We start from the raw sequence: 22629 nt of genomic DNA, 5'->3' as shown, positions 1-22629 counted from the left end.
ATGAAATGGTTAAAATAAGGCTTGATCCCTACACAGAAAAGAGCTATGTGTCAGCCATTCTTGGTCTTTTAAATTCCTTCCTGGTATGAAGAGAATTGACACGGGGGAAAATATTTTTAGTATCAAATTATGCTTGGTATTACAGTGTGACAGACACAGGCCTTACACAGTCAGTGAATACGCTACAGTCAATGTCACCTGGTTATGACCTCGAGAACAGTTTCTGATTCATAGGTACAAAAAATACCCCGTTGGCAGGATTTGGGCCATCTCTGTCTACATGGGCTACGACCCAGCAATAGCACTACTAGGAATTTATCCAAAGAATGCAAAAATGCTGATTCACAGGGGCAGATGCATCCCAATGTTTACAGCAGCGCTATCGACAATAGCCAAAGTATGGAAAGAGTCCAAATGTCCACTCACTGATGAACGGGTTAAGATGTGGTATATAGGGGCGTCTGGGTGGCTCAGTTCAGTTGAGCATCGGACTTTGGCCCAGGTCATGATCTAGCAGTTTGTGAGTTCGAGCCCCGTGTAGGGCTCTGTGCTGACAGCTTGGAGCCTGGAGCCTGCCTGAGATTCTGTCTCCCTCTCTCTCTGCCCCTCCCCCGCTCACGCTCTGTCTCCTTCAAAGCTAAACATTATTTGGAAAAAAAGATGTGGTATGTACATATATATAATGGAGTACTACTTGGCAATGAAAAAGAAGGAAATCTTGCCATTTCCAACGATGTAGATGGAACTGGAGGGTATTACGCTAAGTGAAAGAAGTCAGTCGGAGAAAGAGACAAATGTTTCCAGTCATATGTGGAAATTGAGAAACTTAACAAAAGACCATGGGAGAAGAGAAAGAAAAAAAAAAGTTACAAACTGAGAGAGAGGCAAACCATAAGAGACTCTTAAATACAGAGAACAAATTGAGGGATAATGGGGTAGGGGGTTGGGGGGATGGGGAAAATGGGTGATGGGCATTGAGGAAGGCATGTGTTAGGAGAAGCACTGGGTATTGTAGGTGATGAATCACAGGAATCTACTCCCAAAGCCAAGAGCACACTGTATACACTGTATGTTAGCTCACTTGACAATAAATGATATAAAAATGAATACATAAAAATTAAAAAATAATAACAATAATTCATGGGGCACCTGGGTGGCTCAGTCGGTTAAGCATCCAACTCTTGATTTCAGCTCAAGTCATGATCCCATGGTTTGTGAGTTCGAGCCCCGCGTTGGGCTCTGCACCAACAGCACACAGCCTGTTTTAGATATTCTCTCTCTCTCTCTCAAAAATAAACATTTAAAAAGTATATATAGGGTGCCTGAGTAGTAGCTCAGTCAGTTAAACGTCTGACTCTTGGTTTCCATTCAGGTCACGATCTCACGGTTTCGTGGGTTCGGGCTCCACACTGGGCTCTGCAATGACAGTGCTGTGAAGCCTGCTTGGGATTCTCTTCCCCCCCCCCCCACCCTACCCCGCCCCTCCACCACTTGCGCTGTCTCTTTCTCTTCAAAACAAATAAATAAACTTAAAACAATTTTTTTAAATCAAAAGTATACAGAATTCACGTACACGGCAACAAATCAAATTGTACAGGAAAGCTTATGATGAGAAGCACACACTTCCTTATCCCTGTTGTTTACTTATTGGTTCCATTTTTAGTTCTTACGGCTAGCTCCATCTTTCTAAATAAGAGGCTCCTGGGGGCGCCTGGGTGGCGCAGTCGGTTAAGCGTCCGACTTCAGCCAGGTCACAATCTCGCGGTCCGGGAGTTCGAGCCCCGCGTCAGGCTCTGGGCTGATGGCTCAGAGCCTGGAGCCTGTTTCCGATTCTGTGTCTCCCTCTCTCTCTGCCCCTCCCCCGTTCATGCTCTGTCTCTCTCTGTCCCAAAAATAAATAAACGTTGGCACAAAAACAGACACACAGACCAATGGAATAGAATAGAAACCCCAGAACTAGACCCACAAACATATGGCCAACTCATCTTTGACAAAGCAGGAAAGAACATCCAATGGAAAAAAGACAGCCTCTTTAACAAATGGTGCTGGGAGAACTGGACAGCAACATGCAGAAGGTTGAAACTAGACCACTTTCTCACACCATTTACAAAAATAAACTCAAAATGGATAAAGGACCTAAATGTGAGACAGGAAACCATCAGAACCTTAGAGGAGAAAGCAGGAAAAGACCTCTCTGACCTCAGCCGTAGCAATCTCTTACTCGACACATCCCCAAAGGCAAGGGAATTAAAAGCAAAAGTGAATTACTGGGACCTTATGAAGATAAAAAGCTTCTGCACAGCAAAGGAAACAACCAACAAAACTAAAAGACAACCAACGGAATGGGAAAAGATATTTGCAAATGACATATCAGACAAAGGGCTAGTATCTAAAATCTATAAAGAGCTCACCAAACTCCACACCCGAAAAACAAATAACCCAGTGAAGAAATGGGCAGAAAACATGAATAGACACTTCTCTAAAGAAGACATCCAGATGGCCAACAGGCACATGAAAAGATGTTCAGCGTCGCTCCTTATCAGGGAAATACAAATCAAAACCACACTCAGGTATCACCTCACGCCAGTCAGAGTGGCCAAAATGAACAAATCAGGAGACTATAGATGCTGGAGAGGATGTGGAGAAACGGGAACCCTCTTGCACTGTTGGTGGGAATGCAAATTGGTGCAGCCGCTCTGGAAAACAGTGTGGAGGTTCCTCAGAAAATTAAAAATAGACCTACCCTACGACCCAGCAATAGCACTGCTAGGAATCTACCCAAGGGATACAGGAGTACTGATGCATAGGGGCACTTGTACCCCAATGTTCATAGCAGCACTCTCAACAATAGCCAAATTATGGAAAGAGCCTAAATGTCCATCAACTGATGAATGGATAAAGAAATTGTGGTTTATATACACAATGGAATACTACGTGGCAATGAGAAAAAATGAAATATGGCCTTTTGTAGCAACGTGGATGGAACTGGAGAGTGTGATGCTAAGTGAAATAAGCCATACAGAGAAAGACAGATACCATATGGTTTCACTCTTATGTGGATCCTGAGAAACTCAACAGGAACCCATGGGGGAGGGGAAGGGAGAAAAAAAAAAAAAGACGTTAGAGTGGGAGAGAGCCAAAGCATAAGAGACTGTTAAAAACTGAGAACAAACTGAGGGTTGATGGGGGGTGGGAGGGAGGGGCGGGTGGGTGATGGGTATTGAGGAGGGCACCTTTTGGGATGAGCACTGGGTGTTGTATGGAAACCAATTTGTCAATAAACTTCATAAAAAAAAAAAAAAAAAAAAAAAATAAGAGGCTCCTGCTGTTTTTAACTTCCTATAATGGAAAGTTTCAAACACACAACAGGTAGAGAGAACAGTATATTGAACCCCATGTACCCATCATCTACCTTCAACAATTACTAACAGGTATCAGGATTCATTTATAATCCCCTTCCCTCAGATCCTTTTAAAGCAAATCTCACACATTACTTCATTTCATCTGAAAATCCTATAGTATCTATAAGAGATAAGAGCTCCTTTTTTTTCCATAATAAAGTGAAGTCTTTGATTACCTAGCATTGTATTTTATTGTTGACATTTTCCTTTTACAATGCAATTTTACCACACACCCCCCCCAACTTTTTAAGACATAACTGACACAAAACATGTAAGTTTAAGGTATACTATGTAATGACAATGTATGTATATATCGCAAAAGGATTACCTTTTTTTTTAATAACAACTACCATTTGGCAATAAAGGGCTCATACACACAACAACCTGGACAAATTTCCAGAGAATTGTGCTGAGTGAAAAAACAAAGCCAGTCCCAAGAAGTTACATAGAGTGTGATTACATTTACATAACATTACCAAACTGACAAACTTACAGACATGGAGAACAGATTAGCAATTGCCAGTCAAGATGGGGGAAGTAGACAGAACTACAAAATGGCAAGAAGAGACCCCTGTAGCGATGGAAATCCTCTGTATCTTGACTGGGTTGATATTTTCCTACGTGACACTGCACAAGTTATACATGTTGTCATTGGGGAAAACTGGGCAGAGGGTACTTGGGAGATCTCCGTAATTCTTGTGACAACAGTATAAATATCTAAAATGATCTCAAAATAAACAGCTTAAACACAAAGAACAAAGACAACAATTTTCCCTAATATTTCATTTCCTCGGAGATCAAATTTCTCTAATTGGCCCATAAATGTCTTCTTACAACTGTTCAAATCAGGATCCCAAAAAGGTCTTCACACATTTGCTTTGTTGACAGATCTCTTTTAATCTATGGTTCTTTCTTTCTTCCCTTGCCATTTATTTGATGAATAAGCTGAGGCATCAGTCCAGAGACTTGGCCAAACTCTGGATTTGGTTGACTGCAATCCTCTACCTCCTATACTTCCTAAAAAATTGGTCATTAGATAGATCTAGGCTTGATTAGATTCAGCTTTGTTTTTTTGTTTTGTTTTGTTTTTTGAAAAGAGCATCTCATGGATACTCCTAGACTTCCTCATTGCACTGGAAGGCCCATATTCTCTCCCCCGTGACACTGTGATTGACCAGTGGGCTCAGGTGTTCAGTCCAATGCACCCATTATGCCCCTCCATCGGCCTTCCATCTAATGATTAACAACTTTCACGAATGTGTTTTTATCTAATGGTAGAAATTCTCCTATAAATAACTTTACCTCATCAACTATTTGTTCACCTGAACTTATTTTCCAGTTTTCACAAAAAGGAGTGGGTGTCCTAGACAGCTTCCAAGGTGACTTTTGAGATTTTTTTAACTATCATGAAGCGTTTTTTTCAGATTTGAAGTCTGTGTTTCAATCCACCGCAATTTTTGTCTGATAGTCACATTGTCCCACTTTTGGTCAGTGGAGCCCCTTTGAGACAGTCTGATGTCCTTTCTCGTGGCCCCAGTGGTTTAAGCTTCCTTCTTTGGACACTGGTACAGACCCAGGCTCATTTCCTACAAGTGCTGTTTAGAAATCTGAAAGCAGCCATTTCACTGATCAATTTTAGCTGAAAATGGTATTAAGGAATGCCAATCTAGGGGGACACCTGGGTGGCTCAGTCGGTTAAGTGTCTGACTTCAGCTCAGGTCATGATCTCACGGTCCGTGAGGTCAAGCCCCGCGTCGGGCTCTGTGCTGACAGCTCAGAGCCTGGAACCTGCTTCAGATTCCGTGTCTCCCTCTCTCTCTGCCCTCCACCTCTCCCCCGCCCCCCACCAGCTCCCGCCCTGTCTCTGTCTCTCACAAATGAATAAACATGAAGAAAAAAAAGGCAATCTAGGGGTGCCTGGGTGGCTCAGTGAGTTAAGCTTTTGACTGCTGATTTCAGCTCAGGTCATGATCTCAGGGTCACAGGATCAAGCCCTGAGTCCAGCTCTGGGAGGAGCATGGAGCCAGCTTAAAGATTCTCTCTCTCTCTGCCCCTTCCCCTGCTAAGAAGGAAGGAACTAAGGAAGGGAAACAGAGAGAAAGGGAGGTTGAGACAGAGACAGAGACAGAGAAAGAGAGGAAGGAAGAGAAAAGAGATGAAAAGAAAGGGCAATCTAGGTGTCAGAGGTGCTCACTGCCAGGAAATCTTTTGAAAAGAAAAAAGACATGAGTCCAAACTGATACTTCCAATTCAAATTTTGCCTCACAAGGTTCTGAATTTGATTTTAACAGCCATAGTGCTTGCTATGGCCAGGCACTGTTCTAAGCATTTTACACGTATTAACTCATTAAACGCACACAAGCAGCTCACAAATGATGTACCATTCTTACCTTTATTTTAAAACCAACAGAGAAATCAAGAATCTTTCCCGCCATTCCACTGGTGGGAAGTGGTCAAGCCAGAATTTAGAACCCAGGTTGACTGCTCCAGAACCTGCACGGTTAACCCCTCTACTGTAATGTTAATGCCCTCATTTCCACCTTCTCTACCCACTTTCTCACCTTCTGCTAGTAGCTACATTTGGATCATCGTCTTGCATGACAATCAAGTTCTTAAAGCTTTGCCCTTAGTTGAAAACAAATAGCATTTACGTTATCACTGTGTAAACATTTTTCATTGCTCTGCCAAGGACAACGCTCCTATTCCTCTCCTGGGGCGCTTCCTTAGAGGATTCCTAGCACTAGAAAACATACTTTTTTTTTTTTTAAATATAATTTATTGTCAAATTGGCTCACAATAAATAAATAAATAAATGAATAAACTTGAAAACAAAAATAAATAAATAAAAGGCCAAATGAGGGGCACTTGGCTCAGTGGGTTAAGCATCTGACTCCGGCTCAGGTTATGCATGATCTCATGGTCCGTGAGTTTGAGCCCGTGTCAGGCTCTGTGCTGACAGCTCGGAGCCTGGGATGGGAGAACAAGGAGGGAGAAGGCGGTGAGGTGCTAACTGGTGCAGACTGTCTCCATTACTGTTTCCCACTCTCGCCACCACTCTGTTTACTGGGCCCAGAGTCTTCTGGGATCCCTATGGGCAAGCTGGCTCCTAATGGCTCTCTGGCTCCCTCTGAGCACATTCTGGGCTGTAACTTTACCTCTTTCTTCTGTCAGTGTGCCATCATCCACTGTCTTCTAGAGATTCACTGAAGGCTGCCATCTGTTGGGTAATATCCCTCCTCACTTCCTTCCTCTTCTCACTGCTATTCTGAGTCTAGTCTTTTGATTCTATCAATTATTTTGATTCTGTGGGGTCCCGAGAGGGGTTGAAACAAACTTTACTGCTCAACCCTCCTTGAACTTTCTGACTATTGATTTTATGTGAAGAAGTATGCATACATTCTTTGTAACAGTGCTTTTTAAAGAGTATGAAGGAAATCAATTTCTGATGCAATAATATAAGATGTATATGCATATTTATGAACTTAGGTTTATTTTTTTCAGCAAGGGGATCTCTCAATGGAGTGTGACCTAAAAGAGGGACTGAGCCAGGAAAACTTCCAGTTTTTCCTGGCTTTCCTAAATGGCAGATGTTTGGGCCGTGTTTAAGCCAGTTTTTGTTGAACGGAACGGGATGGAAGTTTACTGACTGTTTTGCAGGGGGAGGGTGTTGGGGTAATATTGGCGAGTTACTTTAGTTTTCAAAAAGTGGATAGTGCAGGTGCTTACAGGATGGTTTAAGAAGAGAAGTCTAGTAGGCTGCTCAACATGTTTCTAGATCAGAAAGATTTGGGAGGCACCAACCATGCTGCCTAGGACATCACCCAGAAAATATACAATTTGGAAAGGCAAAGAGTAGAACTCTAGGGAATACAAACTAAGGGTGGGTGAAAGAAAATAAACCTTTAACAGAGACTGTAAAGGCCGCTCTCAATTATGTCAAACGCTGCTGAGGCGGCAGGTTGTACTGGATTTTACTTACTAAGCTACTCAATATCTTGGGAAAATACTTAAAGGGAAGAGGTAGAAAATGATACACCAGACTTCAGGTAACACCTGGAACTATGACTCTACCTTAGGAGCACCTGTGTGGGTCTCTCCAGCAGCAGTGTTAGATGGGAGAGGGGATAACGGATTAATCCAGAGTTGAAATGGAATGAAAAGGGGCAGAGAACTGAGGTTACTGACAAGAGCTGGTGAAACAGCTCACGCAGTTTGGGGCGAACAGGAAACACAGGAGATGACGGGATGCCTGCCTGCTGGAGGGTACACAGAGGGGCCAGAAGACCGCTGGTACCGGATGAGGGACGTGAGTAAGGGAATGAGGAGGCGGGATGCGCCGGCAGCCGGGGGTCAGGGAACGGGACACAGAACATGCACCACTGGAAGTGGGAAGGGTACTAGCAAGCTGCGGGCGGGGTGTGGCAGAGGAAGGTCCGGATCAGCCAAGTGAAAGGGGTCTGGTGACTGGGTTAAGGTGCTGCACTCGCTATCCCTGACGAGACAGTGAAGTCACCTGAGCCAGCACAGGCCTTGAAGTGTTGAGAAAGACACAGAGCCAGTTTCTCAATTCTTCCTTAAACATGGGGAAGAGATTGAGCCAGCCACTGGCAGAAGCAAAGCCACACAAGTGGCAGATGGTCCACTCACCTTTGTCTAAGAAATTGGAGGAATCCTCTCAAAGGCTGAGGTTGGATCAGATTCAAAGGGAAAAAACTTAACATTTGAGTGCCAGCGTTTTACTGGGCTAATGTACGTAACACAACGACGAAGATACAAAAACGGTCCTCGGGTAATTATAACTGAGTACATAATTGCTTATGGTCCTTTCTATTCTGTGATGATTTTAATACTCTCGGTCCAATGTTAACTGGAAAAAAATTTCTTTCCATGCTTTCCTAACCATACAACAAAGAAACGTATCACTTCTACTCTTATTATGTCTTTAAACACACACTTACTTGGTTCTTTTTAGGACGCACTCTTTCTGTGTGCTTGCTTTCCTGAGATTTCCTCCTATTAATTTTCTTTTCTTTACAGGGCTGAGCTTCTGTATGAAGTAAGTTGCAAACCTCCTCTTCTGCAAAAGTGATCAATTGCTATAAAAAAATTTAAAGTAGGGATAACCATAAAACAGTTACATTTTGATATGTTTTCCACATTTATTTTTCCTCCCACACTACTTCTACCGTTTTATATCCCAGTTCCTCTTAATTCACAAATTCCATTAGAAGCATTTTAACCAGCTTAAACTCGCATGGGGGAGAATAGGAATTACCAATTCCTGATCTTATTAAACACAGACCCAAAGAAGCATATGCATTCTGCCCATTAAGGAAGAAAAAAAGTTTAAGATTAGTTGATTTACCTATTTACCAAATATGTATTAAGCATCTACAATTTAGCAGCTAACTGCTGTTGAGTTATGAGGGGAAATATGCATTTAGATTATCTAAATTTGAATTCTGGCTTTATCACCCAACAGTATCAGCAAAAAGCCCTATAAGTAATATTATATATTTACGAATTTAAATAAAAATCCAACTTTACCTAATTATATAATAAAATAGGAAAAGACACACATTCAATAGGAGTTATGCTCCTACTAGAAAGTGTTAAAACCCAGTGTTAAAAACCAAAATGAAATATTTTTGTAAAAAGGTACAATTATGCCATTTTCTGGCTCTGTTATTTACACGCTACTCTTCTTCACTGTGTACCTCAATAAAATTCACAAAACCACACAGATCCAAAAGAAACATTCCAAATAGATTACCTCCCACATAACACAAATTCTGATAGCATCTTGTTTTGCCGTATTTTTCTTCTAATAAAATTAAAAGCAAATCAGAAAAAGAGCATTACCGTGGTGATATGCTACGTAGGTATTAACTGTTAATGACTGCAATCAAATCAAGATTTTACCCATAGTAATTTGACCATAAAAACAAAAAATCTATAGTAAGATTTAAAAACAAATATACTGTGCCAAATATAAACACTTACACTTCTTCGGTTAGAGGCCCGTGTGATTCTACCAACTTTATGGGAGGCTGTTTTCTCATGGTTATTTGAAGAACTAAAGGTATCAATGCCTGATGAGTAAGATACAAGCAAAATTAGGGTAGCTTAACATAAAGTCGTAAGAGCCGTAATTTTCTGGATACACTGGGTACTCTTATGGATACCCACCTTTGCTTTTAGCATAACATAGTATCTAAGCATAAATAATTATCAAGAATAAATTTTGAGATTCAAAAACGTGCTTTAAAATTTTAAGTTCCCTCAACACCCAGAAACCGTCACCACTTTCCACAGAGACAGCATATTACCCTAAGATAACAGATTAAATCATATTATAGGAAATACCATATTTTCACTGATAGCATTCATTTATCCCAAGCTACATTTTGTACGATAAAATTGGAATGAAGGGCATTAAGATGATCCTGAAAATAACTATTGTAATTTACAAAATTCAAGTAATTTTTCATTTGACCACTTTTAATGGTGTAAATGAAAGGAAGTATAATGTGTGTTAAAGAGCACACAGTCTTTAGAATATGATAGACTATGCTTCCAAGCTTAGCTCTAAGTTCACACTACAGGTCTTGGATTCTGCACCAATGAACCTGGTTCGTGTTGTCTAGGAAATGAGAAGCCACTAAAGGACTTTGATCAAGGGGGAGAGACACGAATAATGGTTCCCATCCTAAGTGCTTTTCCCATAACATTTGTCATCTAAGTCCCGGTTTGCCTTATCATGATCATAAAAAAGCCAGAGACCTTGAAAAGTGCATGTGTCCAAAAGGCCAAGTTAATGTTGGTGAACAGGTCTGGATACTGAAAAAAGACCCATACGATCCGGATCACTCAACAAAAGAAGACTACTACTGATAATTAAGACTTGAGAGGGCAACTCCACTGCCTGCAGTGACTTGAAAAATGGCACTACCTATCTATGGAGGTTCAATGTGGGTGATTAAAAGGTATGAGACTTGGATGGGCAAGAGGCTTCTCATAAGCTTTTCTGTACTATTTATTTTTTTTATTTTTTTAATGTTTATTTATTTATTTTTTTTGGAGAGACAGAGCACAAGCAGGGGAGGGGCAGAGAGAGAGGGAGACACAGAATCAGAAGCAGGCTCCAGGCCCTGAGCTGTCAGCACAGAGCCCAACATGGGGCTCGAACTCACAAACTGTGGGATCGTGACCTGAGCTGAAGTCAGATGCTTAACCCACTGAGCCACCCAGGTGCCCCAATACTATTTGGTTTTTTAAACCAAACATGCATTATTATAATAAAAATTTTAAAAGGAATTAAGGAGATTTAGTTTCATATTGACAATACTGAAAATGACACTTGTATGATTATAAGATTAAAAAAAAAGTTACTACCTGAAAGAGTCTCAGAGATTGAAGACTTATTAAGAGGACTCAGAACGGCAAATGACACCTGAAGAGGTTCTATGTTTTCCTGAACAAAGAAAAACAAGAGCAGAAGTTAGGCATCCTTAAATTCAGTGGACGTATGTGCCCAAAAGAAAATAAGGACTTTTGTAGGTGGAATTGTAATAATCATAAAGATGAGAAATCAATAAAAGAGAAAAAGTCAAAGCAAACAAAGATATTGGATATAAACACATTTTATAATATTTATCAATCTTTAATGAAACTATGTTTATTAACTACAATCCAACAATAAAAATAAAACATTAAGTGAAAGTAGCCATAATGATCCACTAACAAGTTACTCTTTGGTTTATTTAAAATCACACATCTTAACTTTAAAATAAATAGGGCATTCCATTAATAAACACAACCTAACATTTCAATATTATTCAGGGGAAATTCAGAGAAAATGACACTATAAATGCAGAACCACATTGCTAGTATGATGGTAGCTGTTGGTTTCTCATAGAAAAAAACTTGTGACTTTGAAGAAACTTGTCTTTAATCATTAGTTTGGCATAGAGGTTTTTTTTGTTTTCCTTAGAAATGACCATGTGGCTTTTCCTAGTTTAATGTGGTGCATTACAGCTTGTTTTTCAAATATTAAACCAACTTTGCATCTCTGGGTTAAATCTCACTTGTAGTATCTCTATGTATTATGTTCATGAGGATACTGGATTATAGTGTTCTTAAAAATGTCTGATTATGAAATACATATTTAAAAGGAAAAAAAAGAATGGAATGTTTACATTTAATGAATACACATTTAATTCATGGAGTCGTGACTAGTGTTTTTAAATAGTTGTTCCTAAAAATTCTGAAAACTGAAAAAATCAAAAATAAAAAGATAATGTCTGACTACGGTGTCAGGTTAATGCTGACATTAATGAACTGGGAATTACTCCCACCTCCTCAATTTGTTTGAAAGAGTCTGCAAAATGAGGTCTTCCTTAAGTGTCTGGTAGAATTCAGTAGCAAAATCATCTGGACACACAGTTTTCTACGTGGGAAGGTTCTGACTACAACTGCAATTTCTTCAGTTGATATAGGGAGGATGAGGTAAGGGATTTCTTCTCAAGTGAGACTGGGTAGTTTGTGTTTTTCAAGACATAGATCTAGTTTATCTAAATTGTTGAATTTATTGGCAGTAAGTTTTTCATACTTCCTGATTATCCTTTTATCTGTATGAGCCTTCTAATAATACCTGTTAGAATGTATAGTCACCGCTCATTCCTTATATTGGTAGTTGGAGTATCTTCCCTTTTCCCTGAACAGTCTGATTACAAGTTTACTCATATTATTGTTTTAAGGCATAATCTTTTTATTTCAATGACTTTTCTCTATTGCTTTTCTTTTTCACTTCACTGAGTTCTGCAATTATCTTTATTAAGTCCTTCTGCTTACTTTGGCTTTAATTGCTTTTGTCAGTTTCTTAAAGTGGAAGTTGAGATCACCAATTTGTCTCTTTATGTTGAAATACAGGCTTTATTCCCCTCTAAGCCTGCTTTAGGTGCATCCATACATTCTTGTTGTTGTTTTGTTTGTTGTTTAGGGTTTACAGGGTTTAGGGTTTCATCTTTAACTTACACCACTTTGCGTACAGGTTAAAAACCCCTCCCAGTTTCCATACCATGTTACTTTTGTTGTATATTTCACTAACTAGGTTATAAACCAAACAACACACTAGTTATTCTTGCCTTAAACAATTTTTTATAGAGATTAAAGTGTGCTACATTCACCCACGTGTTTATAGCATTTTCAATGCTCTTCATTCCTTTGCCAGATTTCCATGTGGAACCATTCTCTTCCTGATGAAGGGACTTCCCATAACATTTCTTCTAATGCTACCCTGCTACAGTAATGAATTCTCTCAGCTTCCATATGTCTGAAAAAGCCTGTTCTTCACCTTTGTTTTGAAATATAGTTTCACTGGATATAGAATTCTAGGTGGACAAGTTTTTGTTGTTGCTGTTATTTAGCTTTTTGCTCCAAGTAATTAAGTACGTCTTCAAAAGATGCTGCTGTGTTGTCTTCTGGCTTGCACAGTTTCTAATGAGAGTTCTACTGCCTCTCATATTGTTGTTTTTTATGTCATGTGTCTTTTTACTCTGGTTCCTTGCAGGCCATATATCACTGGTTCTAAGCAATGATGTGTCTTTGCATACTATTCCATGTTTCCTGTGCTGGGAATTTGCTAGACTTCCGGATCTGTGAGTTTATCATTTTATCAAATTGGAAAATTTTCCATCATTATGTTTCAAACTTTTTTTTTTTTTTCCTGTTCTGTCTGATCTCTCCTCTCCTTTGGGACTCTAATTACATGTATATTATGCCACCTAAAGTTGTCCCAGCTTACCAACTGCTCACTTTTGCTCAGTCATTTTTATTCTTTCATGCAAAATAATTTCTATTGTTGTACCTTTAAGTTTGGTAATCTTTTCTTTTGCAGTCTCTAATGTGCTATTAATCTCATTCAACCTAATTTTCTTCCCAGAGATTATAATTTTCAGAGTTCAAGTTGGATCTTTTCTATATTTCATGTTCTTAACAAGCTCAATCTTTCCTGCACCTCCTTGAACATAGGAAAGATAGATTAAAAAAACTTTCAATGCCTCCGTCTATAAATTCTACCATATGTGTAATTTCCGGGCCTACTTTTATTGATTGATTTTCCTCTTTATTATGGGGGCACCTTTTCTTACACGTCTATTAGTTTTTAATTGAATGTCAGACATTTTGAAGGTAACACTGTTTGACACTGGATAGTTTTGCTATTCTTGATCTTTGTTAGACAATGCAGTAAAGTTACTTGGAGAAAAGTGGTATCCTTTCAAAGCTTTTAAACTCTGCTAGGCTTTTAATCTAATTCTGTTCTACTAGTGAGGCAATACTCTCCTGAGTGTCTGATGTGCTGTGAATTATAAGGTTTTTCTACCACTCAGGTTGCTGGGAACACTACTACTGCCCCTCTGTGAACACTAGGGATTGTTCCCTCTGTTCCATCTGGGTAGTCATTTCCCTGGCCTCGGGCAGTTTACTTACAAGTTCATGGTGACCAGTGCTCAGCTACAGATTCAAGTGAGACCCTTTGCAGATCTCCAAAGCTCTCTGTGCAGCTCTCTCCTCTCTGGTACTCTGCTATAAGCTCTAGCCTCCTACACTTTCCCAGACCCTAACTCCCATCCCCTCAACTCACGGAGACCACCAGGCTCCGCCAAGGTAAGCCCTTCCTGTGCAGTCCAGCCCAGGCAGTAAATTGGGGCTCTCGTACAGCTTGCCTCACTCGTTACCCTCTCTCAGGGATTACTATCCTATGCTTCCTGATGTTCAATGTCTGAGAACCACTGTTTTGTGTGTTTTCTGGGGGGGGTTTCTTTTAGTTGTTTCTCATGAAAACATAAATTAGGTCCCTTTGACTCCATCTTGGCTGAGAGTGGAGTATTCTTATTTCAAAGTGTAATAGGCCAGGGAGAGAACGAACGATGGTCCCAATATAAAAACAGGCAATTCTCTAGAGAAGAAATTCAAATGGCTCACAAACGTATGAAAAATGTTCACACCTCACTAGTAAAAACTAGAAGTTTTCAAGTCATCTTTTTCCATTAAGCTATTAAAAAAAAGTACAGTTAATACCCAGGGTTTACAAAGTATGGTAAAATAAAACCATTTACACTGCTATTGAGTCCAGACTGGTACACTTTCTGGATGTTCACCAATATGTATCAAAAAGGTGAAACGCATTCCTCTTTTTTCATCCAGTAATTCTCCCTACAGAAATTCAGCTGAAGGAAACAAGTGTATATTTACAGCATATCAGTTCTAAGACTGGTGCTCTTTCACATCTTTCCTCCTCTGAAATCTGAGCGCATCTTACAAATTCATGGGGCGTCAGAGCTTACGGTCTAGCCTTCTCTCCTGGTGATACATAAAGCAACAGTACATCCTACAGTCCACAGTATTTCAGCTCCACGAAACATTCTATGTACAAGGAACCCTGCAAGTAGGAGACAGCAGGGAATAACGCATGCACTTGTCGGGATGAGCACAGGATGGGGCGGGGCAGGGCGGTGGGGGGGGGAACCTACCTATACAAGTGCATTCATTTATACCATGACACATCATCTAGTCCATTTCATGATTTCAAAGCATAATTACTGTTCACACAAAACAGGTGAGGTCTGATGAAAATATAAACAAGTTTGCTCCACACTTTTCACACTTACAAGATTCTCCCCCTTGTCATCAAAATCTGGTTGTGATAACTGTGCAGGAACTGGTGATTGCTCGAGTGGCAGGGGACTGACATTACTCAAATCCTTTTTGCGAACAGGTGTTCCTCCTTTACGCAACGGAGTATTTGCTGGCAAAGACTCATCAAACACCTCAGGGCTTAGATCCTCTCCAAAAGTAACTCTCTTCCTCTTCCTGACATTTAGAAACGCTGGCACTTTACAATTTTCTTGACCTTCTATAGATAATGAATGGGTAGATAAAAAATTAGGTTACATTTCTTATCTAAAGTACGTATCCTAGAATCTTTTAGCAGCTGTTATTTGTATAATAGTAAATACTGTTTGTAGAGAAAAAAATTCAAAATGGAAAAGGTAAGCAGTATTTCTAATTACAATACAGTAATAGATTTTAAAGTAAATTTTGCATGAGTATCTTGGAAGTTTACAAAATTGGAATATTAATTTCCTTTAAGTGTTACCATTAAGTACAAATGGGCAGATGAAACGAACAGACCAATTCTGAGACTCCAACCAACTGTTCATTCCCATGTAATTTCCAAAGCATCGAGGCATTTAGCAGATCATTGAAAATACCACATACTAGAACAGAGTTTTACAAGAAAATGGTATCCTCAGGCTTCCAAATAAGTGTGGATTTCTTACCTGTTGTTTGTTCTTTGCAATAATTTGCAAGATTTGAGATTAAGCTCGGATGAGTCCCGTCATCACAGAGATTGTCACAGTGTTCCTAAACAAAATAAATATCAATGAATAATTTTACGCATATAAATGCACACTCACAGTCATTAGAAATGGTCACTTTGAACTTTCTTCTGCCAAAGGTAATAAATACTATGTAGTGTCACAGATTACATTTGCTTTCATAACTGTTCTGGCTTAGTGACATTAGCCACAAGAAAACCTGGACTCTCTTTATATTACTTTAGTAGATCGTATTTTAGGAGAAAATTAAAGAACAGAAATCCATAACATGGGCTGAATGCATTCCATCATTTTTATTTATTTATTTTTTAAATTTTTTTAACATTTATTTATTTTTGAGACAGAGAGAGACAGAGCATGAGCAGGGGAGGGTCAGAGAGAGAGGGAGACACAGAATCCGAACAGGCTCCAGGCTCTGAGCTGTCAGCCCAGAGCCCGATGCGGGGCTCGAACTCATGGACCGCAAGATCATGACCTGAGCCGAAGTCGGATGCCCAACTGACTGAGCCACCCAGGCGCCCCTCCATCATTTTTAACCTAGCAAATGAAGTTAAGGAAAATATGAGTGGCTAGAGGTATGATGTAATGGATGGTGTCAGATCAGGCTATCTATAGGTGTAAAAATTGCACAAAAACAAGAAAACAGGTGAATGGCATAATAGGGTGTTTTGTCTCTTAAGTATGGGAAACAGACTTTTTTTAAGTGTGTAAATCTCCTGTCCCCATTACTATATTCCTGATTTAGGAGCAAGGAAAGAAGGTAGTATCTGTCCCTCTCTGCTTCCCCAAAAGATTATAGAGTTCGTGAGGAAGGGACAGCGGAAGTCCCGAATCGCCAAACAAGGCAAAACTCAACACAGGGCCACCGGAGGGAAGCAGGGGAGCGCCAGGGCCGTGGGCTGCATGAGTCACCTCCAAACCATCATCTGCTTCCCAAACCCTGGACCAGTCCTTGTTCTCTAGAGCTGTTCATTTTCTCCAGTGCACCCATTCCAAAAGCCCCTCCTTCTCTAAGCAAATGCCCTGCCCCAAACAACCCTCCTTGAGCAACTGTCTCTCAAGTCCATTTCATTTTCCTGACCAGGAAAACGCCCATTATTTGTGAAATACGTGAACTTAGAAAATAAAATTCTTGTGAATTTTTCCATTTGTTTATAATCAAAACAACCGTGAAAATTAGCAAACAACTCAAAGTGTATACACCTACAAACTTTGGAGAGCTTAGTAAAAAGATCAATTATAAAAATCTTCACATAATTTTAGTGATAGGACTGGATGTTTGCTACGTAACGTCGTTAATCAGTAAGAGTTATACGGATCATGAAGATGCTAAGCCTGTTTGAAAAGAAACCAAATACATAGGATATGAATAAGCAGCCCTGTACAGAGACCCACATCAGCTCTTCAACCAGAAAAACTGTTAAACAGTTAAATGACCACTGACCATAACTACGTATGTAAATAGAAGGTACTACTTTACTTTGGCTTTAGAAACAGACGTGTAGGCAGGGCGCCTGGGTGGCTCAGTCGGTGAAGAGTCTGGCTCTTGATTTCGGCTCAGGTCACGATCTCACGGTTCTTGAGTTCGGGATTCTCGATCTCCTGTCTCCCTCTCTCTCTGCCCCTCCCCACTTGTGTGCACACACGCGCCCTCTCCCTCAAAAATAAATAAATAAACTTTAAAAGAGAAAACAGAAAAGAAAGAGATGTGTAGGCATGGCTATATATTTAAATGCATACGGATTGGAAAAAAAATTACCTCTCGTTTGCCGGGAACTGGTGCTAATTTCCTATTATTATTCCACTTACTCTGCTCAAATTAGCCATCCTTGCAGAGATGAAACCAAGGTACAAAAAGGTTACAGAATTTGCCCAGCTCTTAAACTTCAGAGTCAGAGTTTGAAACCGGGCACCTGGACTCTGGGGGGGAGGGGCAGAGAGAGGTGGGTACACAGAATCCAAAGCAGGCTCCAGGCTCTGAGCTGTCAGCACAGAGCCCGACGCGGGAATCAAACCCAAGAACCGTGAGATCATGACCTGAGCCGAAGTCGGAGGCTCAGCCTGAGCCACCCAGGCGTCCGCAGCCTGGATTTTAACATCAGATTTCTCGTGCTGTTTTAAACCAAAATGAATTTTTATTCCATTCGCTTTAGGACAAGTAGCTCTCAACTTACCTGCAGGCTTTCTAGAAACAGGTTAACAGAGGGTTTCTTTAGCACCGAACGAAGTACGAAGGTCTCAGAGGATGCAACGTCCCTCTTGCAGAGTGGAGTGACCAGTGACCTGCCTTCAGGAGTGGTGTCTGTGCTCACTTCCGTCAAGTTGTCAAGGGAAACAGCAACACTTGATCTTTCGCCCTCTACACACTCAGCAACCTTGACTCCTTCCGAGTAAACACGTAAACAAGAGACGTAGAAGACATCTGAATCAGGTTGTTCCACACCAAAAACATCATGTATTTGCAAAGAGAATAACGTGCTACAAGTAATTCTACCCTAGGGGCGCCTGGGTGGCTCAGTCGATTAAATGCCCGGCTCCTGCTGTCAGCTCAGGTTGTGATCTAACGGTCAGGGGATCGACTGTGTGGGGTCGTTGGGCTCTGCAATGACGCCGTGGAGCCTGCTTGGGATTCTCTCTCTCCCCCTCTCTCTGCCCCTGCCCTGCACTCATTCTCTCTCAAAAATAAATAAAGAAACTTAAAAAAAAAAACAAAAAACAAAAAGAAAGAAAGAAAAGAAAGAAGGAAAGAGAGAAATTCGACCCTAATATATCCTGCTTGGGGAATGATATCTGGAATTTCATTTGGATATATAAAAAGAAGACAGAGAAGTGGCAATGGTCACAACTTGCTAACTACTGAGGGTAAAGGTAAGCGAAGAGTTTTGGCTCCCACGAATCTAAGACGGTGCTCACAAAACAGAGCGACTGACTGTTAGCTTGCCTCCACTCACAACACCCAAGACTTACACCATAAAACTAACCTGAGTTGAACAACAACTGAGGACCAATTTTACTGCTGGAGTCAGAGGTATCTCAGGATGCAAGGGTGGTGGGAGGGAGAAGATGGGATGAGAAGAGGAAAGATTATCAAATCAAAACATTTATATGTTGTGTGTGCCTGCAAACAAGGCAAAGCTTCCTCCTGCAAAGTTTTTTTCTCACGGGAGTATTTATGACCCACATTTAACAAACATGTTGGGCCCTTTTTTCTAGGTGCTAGACCTAGACACGACAGGCACTCCTTTCTAGGTGCTAGAGATACAACAATGAATAAAACACACAAAGCCCCCGGGATACCTGGGTGGCTCAGTCGGTTAAACGTCCCAATTCTTGGTTTCAGCTCAGGTCATGACCGCACGGTTCATGCGTTCGAGCCCTGCCTCAGGCTCCATGCTTACAGTGTGGAGCCCGCTTGGGATTTTCGCTCTCTCTGCCCCGCCCCTGCTCGCATGCACTCTCTCTCAAAATAAACCTAAAACGAAAACCAAAACCAAAACCAAAACCCACATAAAGCTCCCACACTTTGGGGAACAAATAGACAGTATAAAAGATCTGGGAGGGGGTAGAAGGTGAGAGGAAGCTATGGCTATGAAAGGGGGAGCACAGCATGAGGGTTCCCTTTGCTGGAACGGTTCTCCATCTTGACTGAAGGCAGGGTGGCCATGTGAGTCTCCACGTGTTAAAATTACATGGAACTAAATATACACATAAATGAGTGCACGTCAGACTGGTGACATCTGAAGAAAAGTCAGTGGATTGTATCAGTGTTAATTTCCTGGTTGTGACACCATATTACTGCTACCCAAGGTGTCACCACTGGGGGACACTGGGGAGGGTGGACACTGGATGTCTATATTATTTCGTACAACTGCAAGCGACTCTACAGTCATCTCCAAATAAAGAGACAACGTTAAAGAAATGTTTCGAGGGGCGCCTGGGTGGCGCAGTCGGTTAAGCGTCCGACTTCAGCCAGGTCACGATCTCGCGGTCCGGGAGTTCGAGCCCCGCGTCGGGCTCTGGGCTGATGGCTCACAGCCTGGAGCCTGTTTCCGATTCTGTGTCTCCCTCTCTCTCTGCCCCTCCCCCGTTCATGCTCTGTCTCTCTCTGTCCCAAAAATAAATAAATGTTGAAAAAAAAAAAAAAAAGAAATGTTTCAATAACGACAAGTAGTAATTTATGCCTTTAAAGGAAATAACGTAGAAATTAAGGGGATAAGGCAGGATATGGTGGGAGGGGGGAGCTGCTGTTTTGAGGTGTCTCAGGGATCCAGCAGGCATCTGGGTGAAGGGACGAAGTGAGCCACGCACACATCTAGGGAAGAACATTACATGCATGAAGCCAAGTGCGAAGATCCGAGAGAAGAACGTACCTGACGCACTAGAGGGACCACAAGGCCGGTGTGGCTGGAACAGCCTGAGCAAGGAGAAGAGAGATCAGAAGCTTCCAAGAGAAGGCTAAGGACTGACCAGGCCGGGTGTGGACTGGCCACTATTCTAGGTACAGCGGGAGGTCAATGAAAGATTTTGAGAAGGGGAATGATATAGTGTAACTGTCATTTTAAAAGGAGCACCCTGCCCACCCTGTAGAAGATTCCGAAGAGGGAGGTGGACAGAGATGGAAGCAGGGAAATCACAGAGGAGACAAAACAATCCAGGCAAGAGAAGGCGGTGGCCTGGACCACAGTGATGATACTTAGGAGGTGGGAAATGGTTAGGCATTTGATATATTGTCAAGATAAAGCCAACAGCATTTGTTAACGGCACCCAAGTTTAACTTTTGAAAGGGAGGTGTCAAGGTAATGTCAAGGTTTTTGACACAAGCCAATTGGGTGAATGGTCAGTATTGTTTACAGAGATGGAAAAAAAAAAACCGAAACAAACAAACAGATGAGCAGTCTCCGGAAGGAGAAACAGTTAAGACCCATTTGAGTATGTTAAGTCCGAGGTGTTTATTAGACATCCATGTGGAGACCAGAAAAGGCAGCTGAGCACTTAGGTTTAGAGTTCAGGGAGGACACCAAGGACGGGTATTGAAATTTTGAAGTCAGCAGCACAGAGACAGCATTCAAGGTGGTGGGAATGCCTGCAATCACCTAGGGAGTGAGTGTGGAGAGAAGTCGGGAGCACTGAACCCAGGGCATTCAAATGTTTAAAGGTCAGGATGGAAGAGAAGGAATAAAGAAAACAGACAAATAGGAAATGGCCAGGGAAATAGGGGGAAACAAGAGGGAATGAAGTCCCGATGCCCAGTGAAGAAATGGTTTCCCACAGGAGGATACTGTCAGCTCTGCGTGCCATGCTGAGACGCCAAGGAGAGGGTACATGGAGAGTGACTACTGGGATAGCAATGAAGAGGCTACTGGTTACCGAGGCCCATTTGGAGCTGCATCGAGACAGAATGGGAGACGAGGGCACAGGCCCGGCCTGTTCTTTTAAGGGAGCTTTGGTACATTGGGGCGCCTGGGTGGCTCAGTTGGTTAAGCGCCGGCTTGGGCTCAGGTCATGATCTTGCAGTTTGTGAGTTCAAGCCCCCGCGTTGGGCTCTGTGCTGACAACATGGAGCCTGGAGCCTGCTTCAGATTCTGTCTCTCTCTCTCTCTCTCTCTCTCTCTCTGCCTCTCCCCCACTCATGCTCTGTGTGTGTCTCTCTCTCAAAAATAAATAAACATTAAAAAATTTTTTTGCTTTAAAAAAGAGAGCTTTGCTACAGGGGAAAACAAGGAAATGGGGTTCTGGCTGAAAGGAAACCCTGGGACAAAGGCCGGTTTAAGATGGGAGATACTACAGCGCGTTGCATGTTAATGGGAAAAATGAACAACTCAGAAAAGAGGGGACACTTCATGCAGAAGGTCCTCAAAGAGGGAAGGGACCATACTGAAGGGGTTGGCCTTAGATAAGAGCCCAGAGGATCTACCATAACAGGAGGAAAGAGGGGGGAGGCATGCTTGTTCAGAGAGGCAGGAGGGTGTGGTGGTGAGTGGCCCAGGCCATTTGCTTCTGACATCTTTCCTTTTCCTGTCAATAGAAGACACAGACGACGGGGGCGCCTGGGTGGCTCAGTCGGTTAAGCGTCCGACTTCAGCTCAGGTCACGATCTCACGGTCCGTGAGTTCGAGCCCTGCGTTGGGCTCTGGGCTGATGGCTCAGAGCCTGGAGCCTGCTTCCGATTCTGTGTCTCCCTCTCTCTCTGCCCCTCCCCCGTTCATGCTCTGTCTCTCTCTGTCTCAAAAATAAATAAACGTAAAAAAAAAAAAAAAAAAGAAGACACAGACAACGAAGGGGCACCAGGGAACTTTTATCTCAGTCATTTGTGAGCAGGGCTGCCAGATCTAGCAAATAAAACCGCAGGAGGCCCAGTTAAATTTTGAATGATATCTAATTATTTATATGTACGTATGTTGATATAAAAGAAAAACAGCACAGAAAACACACTTATGCTGAAGAAATATTTTTTGTAAGAAATAAATTATAAATACCTTAAAAAAAAAAAGGAAGGGAAGGAGGGTTGGAAGCTTAAATGAAAAGAGAAGGTATGATTAAGGAACAGAAGGGACGGCCAGTGAGGCTATCAACGTCCATAAAATTCATCTCAGATATATGGAGGGCAGAACAGAGTAGGAAGGCAGATTCACGGGCTGCATCTCCGGCAAGGTGGGTAAAACAGGGTGGAGAAGGCAAGGAGATCATGGAGGTATCATGTGGGTTCTCCTCTGCGAGCTCTCCTCTAAGTATTTTCTATCCCCTTTTACAAAATCTAACTCCGCTCTGTGCCTCAGCCATCATGTTATGATTCAAATTAAGTCAGAGAAGACATACATTACAAG

The 22629-nt window shown here is 41.6% G+C and overlaps 1 protein-coding gene across 1 annotated transcript in view; it reads right to left on the bottom strand.

The window, feature by feature from the left end:
* CDCA2 (cell division cycle associated 2) overlaps positions 1-22629 on the bottom strand; it is a 49888-nt gene that overhangs the window by 5263 nt on the left and 21996 nt on the right. The window contains exons 8-13 of the mRNA XM_047091458.1: positions 17980-18188; positions 15746-15830; positions 15074-15318; positions 10797-10875; positions 9405-9493; positions 8360-8497 (exon numbers count right to left, since the gene is read on the bottom strand). Coding sequence (XP_046947414.1) covers positions 8360-8497; positions 9405-9493; positions 10797-10875; positions 15074-15318; positions 15746-15830; positions 17980-18188 — 845 coding nt within the window. The remainder of the gene's footprint in view (positions 1-8359; positions 8498-9404; positions 9494-10796; positions 10876-15073; positions 15319-15745; positions 15831-17979; positions 18189-22629) is intronic.

This window comes from Lynx rufus, unplaced genomic scaffold (assembly GCF_022079265.1).
Source record: "Lynx rufus isolate CCGP_SWC_20201006 ecotype Redwood Valley unplaced genomic scaffold, mLynRuf1.p SCAF_3, whole genome shotgun sequence".
NCBI classification, from domain to species: Eukaryota; Metazoa; Chordata; class Mammalia; order Carnivora; family Felidae; genus Lynx; species Lynx rufus.
The sequence above is the reverse complement of the archived record's forward strand: the minus strand, read 5'-3'. Positions and strand labels throughout refer to the sequence as shown.